The 18411-nt window shown below is 57.4% G+C and overlaps 1 protein-coding gene across 3 annotated transcripts in view; it reads right to left on the bottom strand.

Moving 5' to 3' along the window:
• PCSK6 (proprotein convertase subtilisin/kexin type 6) overlaps window positions 1-14675 on the bottom strand; it is a 57975-nt gene extending 43300 nt beyond the window's left edge. For 2 of the 3 annotated variants that reach the window (XM_054713170.1, XM_054713169.1), the window contains exons 1-2: window positions 14077-14674; window positions 381-485 (exon numbers count right to left, since the gene is read on the bottom strand). In XM_054713170.1, the coding sequence (XP_054569145.1) occupies window positions 381-485; window positions 14077-14355 (384 nt within the window). In that variant the 5' untranslated portion in view covers window positions 14356-14674. Of the gene's footprint in view, window positions 1-380; window positions 486-14076 lie in introns of all 3 variants that reach the window. The other variant, XM_054713168.1, reaches the window with a different exon arrangement.
• Window positions 14676-18411: the final 3736 nt, after the last annotated feature.

Genomic DNA, 18411 nt, shown 5'->3' on the forward strand with positions numbered 1-18411 from the left:
TCAGTTCTTATAAGTATATCTCTAGGGACACATGATCTCGCTCATCTAGGGGAAATGATGAACAACATAGACTGAGGAACAAGAACAGACCCAGAAACAAGGAGGCATCGATCGGACTATCGGGCCTCAGAGGGAGGATAGGGGAGGGTAGGGGGAGGTTGGGGGGAGGGGGGAGAGATCAACCAAAGGACTTGTGTGCATGCATATGAGCCTATCCAACGGTTAAGTTCAACAGGGGGTTGGGGCATGCGTGGGGAGGGGTGTGGGATGGGAATGGGGGGATGAGGACAAATATGTAACACCTTAATCAATAAAGAAATTAAAAAAACAAAAACAGCCAGCAACACCCGCGGAGCCCCCGGCCCAGGGCGCGGCTGTACCTGGGGGTCCATGCGCAGGAAGGTGTGGCGGCCTCTGCTCCGCACGGCGGCCCTCCTGAAGGTCCTGCTGTGGTGGAAGTGGTAGTAGTTCTCCAGGTTCCCGATCTGCAAGGCAAGCCACAGGGCGTCATTCGTGAACGCAGCCCTCCCACCGGTTTCAGAAACCCCGCATCCCGCCCGGCAGGCCGGCCGGCGTGGCTCAGTGCTTGAGCATCAACCCATGAACCAGGAGGTCAGGGTTCGATCCGCAGTAGGGGGCGTGCAGGAGGCAGCCGCTCCCTGATTCCCTCTCATCACGGATGTTTCTCTCTCCCTCCCTCCCTCTCCCTTCCTCTCTGACATCAATAAAAAAGATACTCAAACACGCTAACCAACAAAACAACGGTGGAGCCAAAACCGGTTTGGCTCAGTGGATAGAGCGTCGGCCTGCAGACTCAAGGGTCCCGGGTTCGATTCCGGTCCAGGGCATGTACCTTGGTTGCAGGCACATCTCCGGTAGGGGGTGTGCAGGAGGCAGCTGGTCGATGTTTCTCTCTCATCGATGTTTCTAGCTCTCTGTCCCTCTCCTTTCCTCTCTGTAAAAAATCAATAAAATATATTAAAAAAAAAAAAAACAACGGTGGAACCACACCAGGGACGGGCAGGTGCCAAGGCGGGTGGGGGAGCGGCCCGGGCTGGGGTGTTCCCGGGAAGAGCGTCTCTCTGGCCAGTTTTCTTCTTTTTCTTTTTTTTCCTGCAAACACGAGGACAGCCGGCGTCCTCTGACCTCCCTGCCCATGCGGGTCAGGCGTGAGGTCTGAGGCCGAAGGCATCGATCGGGGAGGGGCCCGGCCGGCAGGGTGGCTGGGAGAGGGGGGAGGGAGGGAGCGATGACTCCTTGGGGACTCCACACCCTTTTGTACGGTCCATCCAGAGCGGGGCAGCAGGGCCTGTACAGCTGTCCGTGTGTCCCCTGGCCGGTGGCCCAGTGGTTAGAGCGCCGGCCCTGGCACGGAAGGGTCGTGGGTTCGATTCCCGGGCAAGGGCACGTACCTGGGTTGCAGGTTCGATCCCCGGCCCTGGTCAGGGTAGGTATGTGCGTGAGCAACCAGTTGATGTGTTTTTTGTTGTTGTTTTTGTTTTTTTAATATTTTATTGATTTTTTACAGAGAGGAAGGGAGAGGGAGAGAGAGTCAGAAACATCGATGAGAGAGAAACAACGACCAGCTGCCTCCTGCACACCTCCCACTGGGGATGTACCTGCAACCAAGGTACATGCCCTTGACCGGAATCGAACCTGGGACCTTTCAGTCCGCAGGCCGATGCTCTATCCACTGAGCCAAACCGGTTAGGGCATGTTTTTTGTTGTTTAATATATTTTATCGATTTTTTACAGAGAGGAAGGGAGAGGGAGAGAGAGTTAGAAACATGGATGAGAGAGAAACAACGATCAGCTGCCTCCTGCACACCTCCTACTGGGGATGTGCCCGCAACCAAGGTACATGCCCTTGACCAGAATCGAACCCGGGACCCTTCAGTCGGCAGGCCGACGCTCTATCCACTGAGCCAAACTGGTCAGGGCCAGTGGATGTGTTTTGATTGATTTCAGAGAGGAAGTGAGAGGGAGAGATAGAAACAACCAATGGATGTGCCCCCCCCCATTCCCCCCTCCCTCCGCCCCACCTTCCTGAGGAAGAAAAAAAGACGACGGGGCATTTTTCCGGGTCCCAAGGCGTGGAGAAGGAGGAGAGCCCTAAGGTCCGATCCCATTTGATTCGCAGCAAAGGCGCTGAGGAGCGGCAGATTCCACCCCAATGACATCCGATCGTTCCAAAGGTCCCCCGCCCGCTCAGGCCTCCCATGGACGTGACCTCAGACGCAGGTGCAATTCTGTAAGCTCTGGAGTCAGCAAGCTTGGGGGGCGGGGGGGTAAGGGGGGCAGGGGGCGTGGGGCCAAGCACATACTTTGGTCAGGCCACAGGAGTCCCACCCCGACCTCCCTCCCGGGCCAGCGGGGTTAGAGCCGCCCGCCCGCCTCCCGGGAGCCGCCGATAAGCAGCTGGGAACCGTCCCAAGTCAAGGTCTCAGCAATGAATATTCGCTGCATGGCTCCCGGCCTGCCCTTGGCCCTAACAGATGTTCTTTCTGATGGCTGCTGTTCTTTTTCTGCTTCTTACAAACTTTTTTTTTTCCTATTTATTAATTTTAGAGAGAGAGAGGAAGGGAGAGAGAGAGAGAGAGAGAGAGAGAGAGAGAGAAACACTGATGGGGTGTTCCACTCATTCATGCACTCATTGGTTCATTCTTTTATTTATTTTTACTAGAGGCCCAGTGCACGAAATTCGTGCATGGGGAGGGGGGAGGGGGTTGTGTCCCTCAGCCCAGCCTGCACCCTCTCCAATCTGGGACCCCTTGGGGGATGTCCGACTGCCCTTTAGGCCCGATCCCACTGGGATCAGGCCTAAACGGTCAGTCGGACATCCCTCTCAGAATCCAGGACTGCTGGCTCCCAACTGCTCGCCTGCCAGCCTGATTGCCCCTAACCGCTTCTGCTTGCCAGCCTGATCACCCCCTAACCACTCCCCTGACAGCCTGATTGATGCCTAAAACTGCTCCCCTGCCAGCCTGTTTGCCACTAACTGCCCTCCCCTGCCAGCCTGGTCACCCCTAACTGCCCTCCCCTGCAGGCCTGGTCACCCCAAACTGCCCTTCCCTGCTGGCCATCTTGTCGCGGCCATCTTTGACCACATGGGGGCAGCCATCTTGTGTGTTGGAGTGATGGTCAATTTGCATATTACTCTTTTATTAGATAGATTCTTTCTATATATTTTTATTGATTTCAGAGAGGAAGGGAGAGGGAGAGGGAGAGAGAGCAACATCCATGATGACAGAGAATCACTGATCGGCTGCCTCCTGCACGCCCCCCAGTGGGGATCGAGCCTGCAACCCGGGCCTGTGCCCTGACTGGGAATTGAACCGTGACCTCCTGATTCCTAGGTCAGCGCTCAACCACTGAGCCACACTGGCCGGGCTCCTTTTTCTTTAAAAATTTTTTTATTTTATCTAATAACTAGTAGCCTGTTTGCACGAAGATTCGTGCAATAGACCTTCATTCACCTGGCTGCCTGCACCAGTTTTCTGCCGGCACCGGGGACCCAGGCCTTGGCTGTGGCCACCGCCTTCTACCTTCTTTCAGGGTCCCAGCTTGGCCCTGGGTGGTGGCCTTGGGCTCGGCTGCACCCAGCGTCCCTGTGACCCGATCGCAGGCACCCCGCTGGCGCCCAAGGCCCGGAAAGCCCTGGGCGGCTTTCTGGGCCTTGGGCTCCGCCACACCCCAGCATCCCTGCAACAGTTTCCTGGTGGGCGTGGTTGATGGGCGTGGCTTGGTTGGTGGGCGTGGCTTGGGCGTAGCGAAGGTGCGGTCAATTTGCATATTTGTCTATTATAAGGTAAGATTTTACAGAGAGAGAGAGGAAGGGAAAGAGAGAGAAACACTGAGGTGTTGTTCCACTCATTCATGCATCCATCAGCTGATTCTTGTAAGTGACCTGACTGGGGATCGAACTGGCATCCGTGGCCTATCGGGGTGATGCTGTAACCCAGTGGGGGCCCCCCCTGCCCCAACAGGGCCTGACACAGCTGTGCTGAGCCCTGTCTGCTCGGAGCTTCTGCAGCTTTTTGGGGGAAGCGCCTGTTTAAAAGTCGCTGGCGACGGAGCTCAGTTATATAACGTGACGGGTCCCCGTGGGGCTGCTTAAGAGAAACACGACTAATTGGCCCGTAAAATCCTACGCACCAAATGAATTCCGTCCCGCCCGGCTGACTTCCGCCCCAGGAAGGTTATAAACACACGGCGGATGGCCACGGAGCCTATATTTAGCCGGCGCGGGGCTACCTGGTATTTATAACGAAGGAAGTCCAGAGAGCGCAGGGGAGAGAGAGAACGGGCAGTTTGTTGTTATTTTCTTTAATTTTTTTATTTAATGAAAAAAATTGAAAAACTGCTTTCCACTTCGGTCACACAGACACAGAGCAACATGCTGTGATGGCGATAATGATGATGCCGGCCCACGGTAAGATGCCTGCCCAATTTCCCGGCCTCCCAAATTTGCCTTCTGCAACACGTATCCCCCCGCTCCCCCGCCCCAGCATGCAATTAAGCTGCTGGACTTCCTGCGGGTTCCTGAAAAGGCCTTCATTTCCACATAGTCAAGTTCATTTTCTCTTCCCCGAAGCCAAGGGGGGGCTGGCTTTGGAGCAGGGAATGGACTCAGACACCCGGCCTCACCCGCTCCCTTTCACGTCCACAAAGGGCCCACGTGTGCGAACTCCACAACCTTCCCCCGGGAGACCTTCCTCTCCCTGTTAAACTAGAGGCCCGGTGCACGAAATCCGTGCACGGACAGGGTCCGAGGCCGGGCCTGCGGTCAGGGCCGATCAGGCTCCCGGCCTCCCCGCCTCCTCCTTCCCTCGCTCCCTCCCTCAGCACCCCACCACCCCTGCCGGTGGCCCACCCTGTTCCGCGCCACCCCCTGCTGGTCAGCGCACGTCATAGCGAGCGAGCGAGCGAACTCCCACTCTCCCGGTTGAACCCCCGAGGGGACAATCTGCATATTAGCCTTTCATTAAATAGGATGTTTATTGATGTCAGAGAGGAAGGGAGAGAGAAACATCCATGATGAGAGAGAATCATGGACCGGCTGCCTCCTGCACGCCCCCTAGTGGGGATCGAGCCCGCGACCCGGGCCTGTGCCCTGACCGGGAATCGAACCGTGACCTCCTGGTTCCTAGGTCGACGCTCAACCCCTGAGCCACGCCGGCTGGCCGGGCTGCGGCGTTCCCTTCTGAGCGTGCTTTTAAATTCCTTCCTTGAGGAAATCCTCTCTCGTTCATCAATCCGTTCGTAAGAATCCAGCTTTGCTCCTTGGAGGGGCTGTTAACTTGGGTGTCTCGTCCGATCGACGTGTTACCTAAGGAACCCCTGGTCTTCTAGGCAGGGAGTCCTGGCCGCCAGGACAGAGCTGGCAGAGTATGCCTATTTACATATTTTATCGTATCTAACACGTTTTTATTTCGCCAGCTCCTCTTACAGCCCATTAAGCATTTAATTGGTTTGACTTCCTTGTACAACCGGGACATTTCTCTGCCTCTCGAATGCAATTACCATCATCGCTGGCTCTGCTTGCCCCGGGAGTCATCCTAACACTCTCTCCTTTTTTTAAAAATATATATATATTTTTTTTGATTGATGTCAGAGAGGAAGGGCGAGGGAGAGAGGGAGAGAAACATCCGTGATGAGAGAGAACCACGGATCGGCTGCCTCCTGCACGCCCCACACTGGGGATCGAGCCCGCAACCCGGGCAGGTGCCCTGACTGGGAATCGAACCCCGACCTCCTGGTACACGTCCTCCTTTTCGTTGCGAAGTGTTTTATGTTTCTGTCCTTATTTCCTCGGACTCTCCCACGAGAGCATGCCCTTCGAGGCAGCTTTCAGGAAAATGCCCCATCTTCCTCCCGATCCCAAAGCTCCCGGCTCACTGGACCGGCTCCCCGTTATAGCTTAATGTCCCTTCACTCCTATTACGCGTGAAGTGTTCCAAGCTTTATGTCCCCCGGGGCGCTCATGTTAATAGAACTCCCCGAATCTATAAATAAGAGCAGCTTCGTAGAATAATGCACTCATTCTTCCCCCCTGCCCCTGCCCCCACGTCTCCTACGTGCCCCGAATTCACCAGGAGGCAAGGTGCTCCTGGGAGGGACGCCTTACTCTCAGAAGACACTATTCAGGCCCTAGCCTGTGTGGCTCAGTGGATAGAGCGTCGGCCTGTGGACTGAAGGGTCCCGGGTTCGATTCCGGTCAAGGGCATGTACCATGGTTGCGGGTACATCCCCAGTAGGGGGTGTGCAGGAGGCAGCTGATCGATGTTTCTCTCTCATCGATGTTTCTAACTCTCTATCACTCTCCCTTCCTCTCTGTAAAAAATCGATAAAATATATTTTTTAAAAAAAGGAATCCTGCCCTAACCGGTGTGGCTCAGTGGATAGAGCGTCGGCCTGCGGACTCAAGGGTCCCAGGTTCGATTCCGGTCAAGGGCATGTACCTTGGTTGTGGGCACATCCCCAGTGGGGGGGTGTGCAGGAGGCAGCTGATCCATGTTTCTCTCTCATAGATGTTTCTGACTCTCCCTTCCTCTCTGTAAAAAATCAATAAAATATATTTAAAAAAAAAAAAAAGGAATCCTCTTTCATGTATCAGTTCATTCTAGGACTCTGCACAGAACGGCTGCTGGTCCCACTCATCGCTTCAACAACTCCCGAGAAGCTGAAAAATTCTCTCAAGAGCCAATCACTCGAACCCGGAACGAGAAATACAGTGCAGCGTGAGAGCCGGGAAGAGAGGGAGCCGGCGAGGTCCCCCCACCCCCCAGCACCCTGGCCAGGCCGCGTGCCGGCTGGGGGCGCCCCCGTCCTCGGCCGGCCGCCCCTCGCTCGCCAGCTTTATGGGGTGTTTCTCCCCGGGCTCAGCCCTCTGCCCTCGGAGCACCAGCACGCGACGGGGTCCCGGAGCCTCGCTAATCCTCCGCGAGGCCAGACCGAGCCCAGAACAACCTTGTAAACGCCGGGGCCCCCGAGGCCAGATTCCACGGGGATTTCTGGGGTGACATCACCGGCCCCGTTAAATATGTCCCTGGGCCTCGGACCCGCATCTCTGGGCATAAAGGGACAATGTCTCTGAGGAGAGGAGGAGGCTTCTCCCACGTCACTCCTGGCCCCACAGCAGCCCTCAGACGCTCCTTCTCCCCACATCTGTGGTGGCTGCTGTGAATCCTCACCCAAGGATATTTTCCCATTGATTTTTAGAGAGAAGGGAAGGGAGGGAGGGAGAAAGGGAGAAGAGAGAGAGAGAAGAAGAGAGAAACATCGATGTGAGAGAGACACATCTACTGGCTGCCTCCTGAACATGCCCTGCACCAGGGCCAGGGATCAAACCCACAACACTTCGATGACAGGGACGCCGCTCTAACCACTGAGCGCCACCGGCCAGGGCTCTCCCAACACTGGATTATGAAACACTTGTTGGTTGGACTCTCGCATCAAAGCACCACGGCCGCCTCGCCCTCGGGGAAGGCACAGCACCGGTCCCTGCACCCCCGCTACTGGGGATCGAGCCCGCAACCCGGGCATGTGCCCTGACCGGGCACCCAACCCGAGACCTCCTGGCCCAATCCATTGAGCCACACCAGCCGGGCCCTACGGATCTCTGAGCATCACCCCCGTGCCCGCGGTACGTGCGGAAACACAACCCGGCGGCGTCTGCGATTGCTTCCTAGCAACGGTCAGTTTGGGCCGGAACGAACTCCTATGAAAACGCCAAAGAACTTGGCCTGGCTGGTGTGGCTCAGTGGATAGAGCATCGGCCTGCGGACTGAAGGGTCCCGGGTTCGATTCCCGGTCAAGGGCACAGGCCCGGGTTGCAGGCTCGATCCCCAGTGTGGGGCGTGCAGGAGGCAGCCGATCCATGGTTCTCTCTCATCATGGACGTTTCTCTCTCTCTCCCTCTCCCTTCCTCTCTGCAAACAGTAAAATATATATTTTTTAAAATAAACAAATGAAACACAGCCCTGCTCTGAGACCTGCCGTGTAATGTACCCATAAGCGTCCTGACCACACACACACCACGGGGGAAAACAGTGGCTCCAATCCACAAAGTCCCTCGGCCTCAGGTGGGGGGGGAGGTTGTGGGGGGAGAGATCTCCCCGGAAAGGCGTCCCCGGGGAGGCCGGGCAGCTGCCCGCCAGGGGGACGCGCTGGGGCTGGCGGGCCGTCCACCCGCACCGACCAAGAACAAAGCTCCGCAAGTGCCTGACTCCGGACAGGAAGCAATTGCTGGAAAGTAAAAGCAGCTTGGAGCAAGACAAAAAACAGAAAAGAAAAACGCTGGCTGGAAGACAGGGGTTTCGGCAGTTCTCAGAGGCACTGAACTTCTGACTCAGGAAAACAGAAACTCGGCCAGGGCTCTCGGTCAGCGCGAATCAGGATGGGAAGTGCAGCCCGGCCGGCGGGGCTCCGTGGTGGAGCGTCGACCTAGGAACCAGGCAGTCAGGGTTCGATTCCCGGTCAGGGCACAGGCCCAGGTGGCAGGCACGATCCCCAGTGTGGGGCGTGCAGGAGGCAGCCGATCCATGATTCTCATCATTGATGTTTCTCTCTCTCTCTCTCCCTTCCTCTCTGACATCAATCTATACTAATAAAAGCATAATATGCTAATTTGAACGGACAGCCGAATGACCTTCCGGACAACCTACCAGACGAAGCCCAGCTGTGAGGGCCGAGCCCCTTGCACAAATTTCATGCACCGGGCCTCTAGTAAAAAAAAATATATATATATATAGACACACACACATATATATTTAAATGTATATTTTTTATATATTTTATTGATTTTTTTTATAGAGAGGAAGGGAGAGGGATATAGAGTTAGAAACATCGATGAGAGAGAAACATCGATCAGCTGCCTCCTGCACACTCCCTACTGGGGATGTGCCCGCAACCAAGGTACATGCCCTTGACCGGAATCGAACCCGGGACCCTTCAGTCCGCAGGCCGACGCTCTATCCACTGAGCCACACCGGTTAGGGCTAAAAATACATTTTTAAAAAAGAGAAAGAAACAAGTATCTCCCCACCTCTGATTCCTCCGTCTGTGGAAGAGCCTGAGGCCCGGCTCACATGCCGTTGGTCGCCACGCATTCCGGGACCTTCCCAGGTGACGCCAGCCCCGACCTCCCCCCTCAGCCTCACGCGACTGGGACCCATCTCCATCCCGTTTGCAACAGGGACTCGGGTTCTCGTCGGTCGTGGGTTCCCTGCCTCGTTCGTCTCGGTATCACCCCGAGGGGCCAGCCCGACGCCTCGCAAACAAACGGACACGTGGACGAACCTCAGATCACCCCGTGCCCGGGTCCTGTGTTCAGAGAAAAGCGACAGCCCTGGCCGCTGTGGCTCAGTGGATAAGGCGTCAGCCTACGGGCTGAAGGGTCCCGGGTTCGATTCCGGTCTAGGGCACGTACCTCAGTTACAGACTTCATCCCTGGGCCTGGTCGGGGCACGTGCGGCAAGCAACTCATCGATGTGTCTCTCTCACATGATGTTTCTCTCTCTCTCTGTCTCTCCCCTCCCTTCCGCTCTCTCTAAAAACCTACGCAAAAATATCCTCGGGGGAGGATGAACAACAGCGGAGAAGCATGACCGGCGGGAGAAACATCTGCGATACTCTGACACCCGGGGAGGAATATGCATCATACAGAGGCAACACCCACGAGTTACCGAGATAAGAGATAACCCGGCTGAGAAATGGGCCAAGAACATACATGAGCAATTCAGAGCGGAATTAGACCGACGAATAACTTGACGAGGAGGCATCTAACTTCCAGGGTCTTCGAAAGCAACTCAAATACAAACAACAGCAAACCCGGCCGGCGTGGCTCAGGGGCTGAGCGTCGACCTAGGAACCAGGAGGTCGGGGTTCGATTCCCAGTCAAGGGCACATGCCCGGGTTGCCAGCTCCATCCCCAGTAGAAGGCGTGCAGGAGGCAGCTGATCCACGATTCTCTCTCATCATGGATGTTTCTCTCTCTCTCTCCCTCTCCCTTCCTCTCTAAATCAATAAAAATATTTTAAATAGCCCTAAACGGTATGGATCAGTGGATAGAGCGTCGGCCTGCGGACTGAAGGGTCCCAGGTTCGATTCCGGTCAAGGGCATGTACCTTGGTTGCGGGCACATACCCAGTAGGGGGCGTGCAGGAGGCAGCTGATCGATGTTTTTCTCTCATCGATGTTTCTAACTCTCTATCCCTCTCCCTCTCTGTAAAAAAATCAATAAAATATATATTTATTTTAAAATAAATAAATAAATAAATAAATATTTTCAATAAATAAGTAAAAATAAAATGAAAACCCACATGCACACGCCCTCCACCTGCCCCTGCCTTTCGCTCAGCGCCGAGTCCGAGATAGCTGGGCAGATCCATATCGGCTTCATTCCTTTCCCATCGCCGGGAGCCACTCCGCGGGCCGATTCCCTCTCCCCTCCCCCTGACGGGGGTCAGACCGGGTCTCCCGCCACCTGCACAGCGCCCCTGGGCATTCCTAAACCCGTCTCCTCGGGCGCTGATGCGAGGAGGTCTCTCCCGGAGGTGATCTCGCTGGCCCGCCTCGGCCTCCGGTGGCCGGCCAGCTTCCTCTCTCCCACGTCGGGATGCCGCCCTGGCCGGTGTGGCTCCGTGGACAGCGCGTTGGCCCGAGGACTGAAGGGTCCCGGGTTCCATTCCCGCTCATGCCCGGCTTGCATGGCGGGCTCCATCCCCAGTGTGGGGCGTGCAGGAGGCAGCCGGTCCACGATCCTCTCTCATCATGGATGTTTCTCTCTCTCCCTCTCCCTTCCTCTCTGACATCAATAAAAAAATATATGAAAAACAATAAAAAAGTCCTGATGCCACCAAGCACTCCCAGCCGTGGCACCCACTCTGCGCCCTGGCCAACACTGGATGCTGACGTTTTCCCAATCGCAGAGTGTGAAACCGCATTCCTGCCTTAAGCCACACCAAGCCCAAGGACTCCCAGGGAGCGGGCCGTCCTCTCTCGTGCGTACTTTTGATTTTATTTTTTGGTTAATGCTCACCTGAGGATATTTTTCCACTGCTTTTTCAGAGAGAGTGGAAGGGAGGAAGGAGGGGGTGGGGGGAGGAGAGAGAGAAACATCGATGTGAGAGAGACACATCAACTGCTTGCCTCCCGCACAGGCCCACGACCTGAATTTCTTATCTTCTCAGGTGTGGCTGTTGTAAAGGTATTGTTTTTTTTTTGTTTGTTTTTTTAAATATATTTTGTTGATTTTTTACAGAGAGGAAGGGAGAGGGATAGAGTTAGAAACATCGATGAGAGAGAAACATCGATCAGCTGCCTCCTGCACGCCTCCCACTGGGGATGTGCCCGCAACCAAGGTACATGCCCTTGACCGGAATCGAACCTGGGACCTTTCAGTCCGCAGGCCGACGCTCTATCCACTGAGCCACACCGGTCAGGGCTGTAAAGGTATTGTTAACCAAGCGACGGGTCCCCTCTCTTCGCATGATCCATGTAGTTAGTTTTGTCCTCAGTCCACAGTGACATTTGACTCTCCCCAAGTCTTGTTCCTCTTCTTTAAGGCCCGGTGTTAGGGGGGACCTCGAGTAGGATGGCGAATAGAGGAGCAAAAAGAGGCTAACGGGTCTCGTCCCTGACGCCGAATATATGTTTTTAATTAATCATCCCTGAGGATATTTTCCCCCATTGCTTTTTAGAGAGTGAAAAGGAGAGAGGGAGGGAGGAGAGGGGAGAGCGAGAGCGAGAGCGAGAGCGAGAGCGAGAGAGAGAGAGAGAGAGAGAGAGAGAGACATCGATGTGATAAAAACACATCAACTGGTGGCCTCACACACGTATCCTGACGGAGGTGGGGATCGAACCTGCAACCGGGTGTGCCCTTGACCGGGAATTGAACCTGTGACTCTTCAATATGTGAGCCAACGTCCCAATTTTATATACACTGATTTCTATTTTTTAATATATGTTTATTGATGCCTATTTTTTTTTCTTTGATTTCAGAGTGGAAGAGAGAGAGGGTGGGAGAGGGTGAGAGGGTGAGAGAGGGAGGGAGGGAGGGAGGGAGGGAGGGAGAGAGACAGAGAGAGAGAGAGAGAGAGAGAGAGAGAGAAACATCCATGATGAGAGAGAATCACAGATCAGCTGACTCCTGCACGCCCCCTCCTGGGGATCAAGCCCTCAACCTGGGCCTGTGCCCTGACGGGGAATCAAACCCGGGACCCTTCCATGTCTGTCTAACCAATGAGCCACAACGGCCAGGGCAGGATGCCTCACTGTCACCGGAGAAGACCCAGAGCTTTTATCAGACTCCCAAAGGCATCCAGGATTGGAGGAAGGTGACTAACCATCTGTCTCCATGACCTCTACCCCACGTGACACCCAACAGGATCGGGGTACCAGCCGAACGAAGGAAACGTAAAAGGAACCAGGCCAGGACTCAGGATCGAGCCCAGATCCACGACCGAGGCCGAGCTGAGCGTCGGGTCGGGGCAGGTACCGGGAGCGCTCATGGCCCAGCCAGGCTGTAGGGAGGGGACCTCACACCAGACAGAGAGGGCGGCCCCGGCCGCAGACAAAGAGCCGGGTCGTCCTGGTCGGTCGGGGGGTAACACACACTCACAGTGCGGACGAGAAACCGCTTCCATCCCTGGCCTCTGCTCCCTCCGAGGGCGAGGGCGACCCGTAAATCAAAGCTAAGAATATCTCCATCTCCATCGAGTTTATGAGTCACAAAACCTCCAGGGCTGGGAAGGCACAGGAGGCTTTTTGAAGAGTTCTCACTGAGGAGGGAGGGGAGGCTGCAGGCGCCCGGGGCCTTTTCCACCGTGTACCTGCTGCTGGGGGAGGGGGACAAAGGCTGGTTTTGAATAAAGAGTAACAGGCCCAGCCCACCCACCCGCCCGGGAGGCTCAGGGGTGGAGCACCGACCTAGGAACCAGGAGGTCACAGTTCGATTCCCGGTTGGGGCACATGCCCGGGTTGCGGGCTCGATCCCCAGTGTGGGGCGTGCGGGAGGCAGCCGATCAGTGATTCCTCTCCTCATCGATGTTTCTATTTCTCCCCCTCTCTCTCCCTCTTCCTCTCTGACATCAATACAAATATATTTTTAAAATAAATAAATAAATAAATCGAACCCGGGACCCTTCAGTCCGCAGGCCGGCGCTCTATCCACTGAGCCAAACAGCCAGGGCCCACATTTTTTTTTGAATATGGTTCACTGATTTTTTTATTTTTTTAGATAGAGAGGAAGGAAGAGGGGGAGGGAGAGAGAGAGAGAGAGAGAGAAACATCAATGATTGGTTGCCTCCTGCATGCAACCGAGGTAGGTGCCACCTTGACGGGACTCGAACCCGGGACCCTCCCTCCAGTCTGCAGGCCGGCGCTCTATCCACTGAGCCACACCGGCCAGCCTCTGCGGCTAAGTGCCAGCTGAGTGCCAGCCCAGGCGGCGGCGGGAGGGCTGCTGGCTCCCGGGGTCAGCTCATCCCCGGCTTGGCGCTTGGCTACCAGTCACCCCGCGATCAGTCCAACAACTTGTTGACTGTTGGCACCGGGCCCCGGTCCCGGTCCCGGTCCCGGTCCCGGTCCCGGTCCCTACAGAAGTCCGGGAAATGACTGGTCTGGGGTCACACTGCCGGTGCGCGGGGCCCTGGCACAAGCCTGGAAACCAAGCAAAGACCCCACCCCACGCCCTACATCCCCCCTCCAACACCTCCTCCTGCGCGCCTCCGGCCACCCCCAGGGCTGCTGGGTGCTGAGCCGTCCGAAAGCCGCCCTCACCGCGACTCTCAGGCCCGGGCACCGGGCGGTCCCCCTCCAGGAGCCGGGCCCACGGAGGGCGCAGGGGGCCCAGGGAGGCCCGGCCACGCGCCGTGCGCCCTTCACCCAACCATCGCCCCGCCGCCCTGGCGCGCACTCAGGGTCCGGCTCTCCGTCGATGGCGGGGGTGGGGGGGTGGGGGTCTCAGGCCCAGGAGAGCCCGGTGGGCACGGAGCGCCCTCCACGGCCCCGACTCGGGGCGCGCCGGGCAGGTGTCCAGGAAAGTTTGGGGCGCGCGGGGCCCCTGGCACTCACCTGGCCCAAGTTGAGGTAGCCGTGCGCCTGGGCCACGCGGTCCGCCTGGGCCGGGCCGCCCAGCACTTGCACTGCCCAGTGGTTGGTGTAGACGGGGCGCGGCGGCGGCGGCGCGGAGCAGGCGGCGGGCAGCGCCAACAGCAGCAGCCACTTCCAGGGGCGCAGCGCCAGCGGCCGGGGCGCGGGCCGGTCGGCGTCCCCCGCGTCCCCCGCGTCCTCGGCGGCGGCGGCGGTGGCGGCGGCGCGGGGCCCGGGCGCAGGCGGCGCGCGCGGAGGCATGGCAGCGGCAGGCGGGCTCCGCGGCGGGCGCCCGAGCGGCGAGTGTGCGCCCGGGGGGTGGGGTGCCGCCTTTTAAAGCCGCTCCGCGCGCTGGGGAAGCGCCGCCGCCGCCGCCGCCGTCGCCGCCGCCGCCGCCACCGCCGCAGCGGGCGGGAGCGAGGGCAGGGGAGGGGGAGGCGGCCGCGGCGCGTTCCCGCCCGCGCGCCCCGGTGGCGCCCCTGCGCCCGCCCGCGCCCGGGCCCGCTGCAAGCCCCAGGGACCCGGAACGCCCCTCGCCGGGAACTTCTCGCCGACTTTTTGCGGGTTCCCGGGACGCAGGCACCGACGCCGGGCAGGCCGTGACCTCGCGTGACCTCCTGGGAGGCGGGAGGCGGGAGGGCGGGCCCAGGGCGCATCCCCGGTGAGGCCAGCTCCCGGAGCGCGGGGGGCGGGCCGCGCCCTCCCACCTGGTGGGCGGCTGCCGCGTCCCCATTGGCCCGGGCCCTGGGACTCCTGCACAGGTGGCCTGGCTCCTTCCTGCGGGCGGCCGTGGACTTCACCGGGTCTCGGTTCTGGCTCCGTGGTCGAGCGTCGACCTAGGAACCAGGAGGTCCCGGTTCGATTCCGGTCAAGGGCACACGCCCAGGTGGCGGGCGCGATCCCCAGTAGGGGTCCGCGCAGGAGGCAGCCGATCCATGATTCTCTCTCATCATGGATGTTTCTCTCTCCCTCTCCCTCTCTCCCTTCCTGTCTGAAATCAATCAATAAAGAGATATTGATATAAAAAAGTAGTCACAAGGAAGGGCGGGGTCATGGCACTGTCCCCCCAAAAGGAGACCTGATTGTAGGGGCGGTTGAATGGGGCAAAGACATCCGACCATCAGCGGGGCTCCTGGGGCGTCGGGGAGACACCTGGTGGTTTGGGGAAGCTTGGGGCCCCCTCTGGAAGGGGGGCGGCCGGCTCCCCAAGCTGTCCCCTGGGTATGGGTGGGATCCCCCCCGGAGAGCTGTTGAGAGAATGCCATGAGCCCATGCGTGTGATAAGCTGTTAATGAATGTTGGTTTTTGGGAGCGAGCCCGGGGCCTGCGGCACATTAGGGGTTCCCTAGTGGAGTGGGGGCTCGTAGAAGCCAGAAAGTGGGGCGAATCGTTCCGTGGCTGCTGCCGGGGCAGCCTGGAACCCAAGGGATACGGGTCCGGTGCATCCTGGAGAACTACAGAAATGGTTTTTTCTTGTTTTGTTTGAAATATATTCTTATTGATCTCAGAGAGGAAGGGAGAGGGAGAGGGAGAGAGAGAAACATCCATGATGAGGGAGAAGTATGGATCAGCTGCCTCCTGCACGCCCCACACTGGGGATCAACCCTGCAACCTTGGCATGAGCCCTGACTAGGAATCGAACCCGGGACCTCCTGGTCCATCAGTGGACGTTCATCCACCGAGCCGCGCTGGCCGGGCACATGGTCACACACGCAAACAAGCAAATGGCTTCAGGGTCTCCTCTGCCTGCCTCCCGAGATCCGGGTCCCTCCTGGCCCCGTGTGGAAAGCCGGCCTTTATTTTTCCCAATTCCTACAGAAACTGGGCCCCGAAGGCCCGGAGGTGGGAGGAGAGGGCTGGCCGGTCCGGGCTCCACTTCCAGGGGTGTCCCCTGTTGCGTGGGGTGCTGTATAGGACTCGCTGGCGTCTGGGGCTAGGCAGGGAGGGAGGGTGGGCGCTGAGGGATGGGAGAGGCCTGGGAGAGGGTGGGGCCCGTGCAGGGGGCTCCCCCAGGTCCTCGCCCGCCTCCCAGTCAGGAGCCCTTTGGTTTCGTAACCCCGTGACTCATTCTGCAGGCATGAGTCACCCCGACGGAGGTGGGAGAGGAGGAGGCGTGGTGGGAGGCCCTACCGGGACAAGCCAAGTCGCTGTTCACCGGAGCCTCTCGTGGAACCTGCGTGTGGATTTCCCTCACGTTCTCCCCGCCCCCCCTTTTAAAAAAAATATATATTTTTTTTATTGATTTGAGAGAGGAAGAAGGGAGAGAAAGAGAAACATCCATGATGAGAGATAATCATGGATTGGCTGCCTCCTGCACACCCTCCCACTGGAGATGGAGCCCACATCCCGGGCACGTGCCCTTAACTGGAATTGAACCCGGGACCCTTCAGTCTGCAGGCCAACGCTCTATCCACTGAGCTGAACCAGCCAGGGATCTGGGGAATGTTTGATCATCTGGGGCGGGGAGGGCACGGAGCAGCTCCAAGCCCGTCCAGGCCACACACCCCTCCCCCCCCCCGCTCTTTGCCTCTCTGATGAGACTCTCCCTTTCTATCTAGAAGATCATCACAGTCTTAAGAAAGAGCCTGTGAGAAACGCTGCTCCTGTAAAACAAGGATCGCGGATCTAGCAATTATGTGTCACCGTGTTCCCTCCACAAACTCCCACGTGGAACTAGAGTGTCAAACAAGGAATGTTGGAGCGAAAAAAAAGCTGAAACTCCAACACCCTGAGTTGCCCTTCCCAACGAAGCGTGAGAGCTTTGCCACTCAGCTGCTTTCCCTTTTCGCCTTGGCTTCCGGGAGGCTCACGGCCCCATGTGCTAGAGAAGCACAGTCGTTGATTTCCTCCTTGCCGCGGCAGTCGGGATACCTAGAGTACCCATCTCAAAGAAACACAAACAGAAATTTGGTGATAGGCAGGAGGAGAGTGGAGAAAGGCATGCGGGGAGGAGGGCATGGGAAAGCTAAGCTGCCCGGCCGGAATGGCCGGTCTGTCTGGGAGCAGCGTGTGGCTCCATAGGGGGGGGGCGGGGGGGGGTTGGGGGGGCAGGGGCAGGACGAGCAAGAAAGACAGCCCCATCTTGCTAGGGGCCAAGAGGGCTGAGCCTCCAGCCTGCTCTCCACCCTGCTGGCGGCAAAAACTCGAGATAGTATAAGTGGGTGCACGAGAGTTCTCGGGAACCAAGACTGAGGTCGGGCCCGGCCGGGGTGGCTCAGTGGTTGAGTGTCGACCTAGGAACCAGGAGGTCACGGTTCGATTCCCGGTCAGGGCACATGCCTGGGATGCGGGCTTGATCCCCAGTGGGGGGCGTGCAGGAGGCAGCCGATCGATGTGATGTTTCTCTCTCATTGACGTTTCTATCTCACTCTCCCTTTCCCTTCCTTTCTCTCTAAAAATAAATAAAAACATATTTTTTTAAAAGGCAAAGAGCTGCCCTAACTGATTTGGCTCAGTAGATAGAGCGTCGGCCTGTGGACTGAAGGGTCCCAGGTTCGATTCCGGTCAAGGGGCATGTACCTTGGTTGCGGGCACATCCCCGGTGGGGGGTGTGCAAGAGGCAGCTGATGGATGTTTCTCTCTCATCGATGTTTCTAACTCTCTATCCCTTTCCCTTCCTCTCTGTGAAAAATCAACAAAATATATTTTTTAAAAATCAATAAAATATATTTTAAAAATAATAATAAAATAAACAAATAAAAGGCAAAGAGCTATTGAAATGGCACAACTTTTGTTACCAACTCATCATTTTTTAAAAATATATTTTCATTGATTTTGGAGAGAAATGGAGAGGGTGAGAGAGATAGAAACATCCATGATGAGAGAGAATCATGGATCGGCTGCCTCCTGCACGCCCCACACTGGGGATGGAGCCCGAAACCTGGGCATGTGCCCTGACGGGGAATAGAACCGTGACCTCCTGGTTCCTAGGTCGATGCTCAACCCCTGAGCCACCCTGGCCGGGCAGCCCATCATATAGACTTTTCCAGCCCAGTGTGTCTGGCGTGACATTCTGCCCTCCCAGCTCCACCGGGCAAGGGGCCTCCTGCCAACCCCCGGGGCGTGGCCCACACTGTGCCAGGGGGGTCACCCCCGGTGTCTGAGGAGCGGTGGGGATGCGTCACATCAGCAGGTGCCGGGCGGCACGCCTGTTCGATGGAGCACGAATAGCCCATCTGGGCCCCGTGATTCTCACACAGCCACGATCTGAGCTCACCCTCCGGGCGTGATGTGTGTGACGGTGATGCGGCTTCACTTTTTTTATTTTAAAATATATTTTATTGATTTTTTACAGAGAGGAAGGGAGAGGGACAGAGA

Source organism: Eptesicus fuscus, chromosome 25, assembly GCF_027574615.1.
Source record: "Eptesicus fuscus isolate TK198812 chromosome 25, DD_ASM_mEF_20220401, whole genome shotgun sequence".
NCBI lineage: Eukaryota > Metazoa > Chordata > Mammalia > Chiroptera > Vespertilionidae > Eptesicus > Eptesicus fuscus.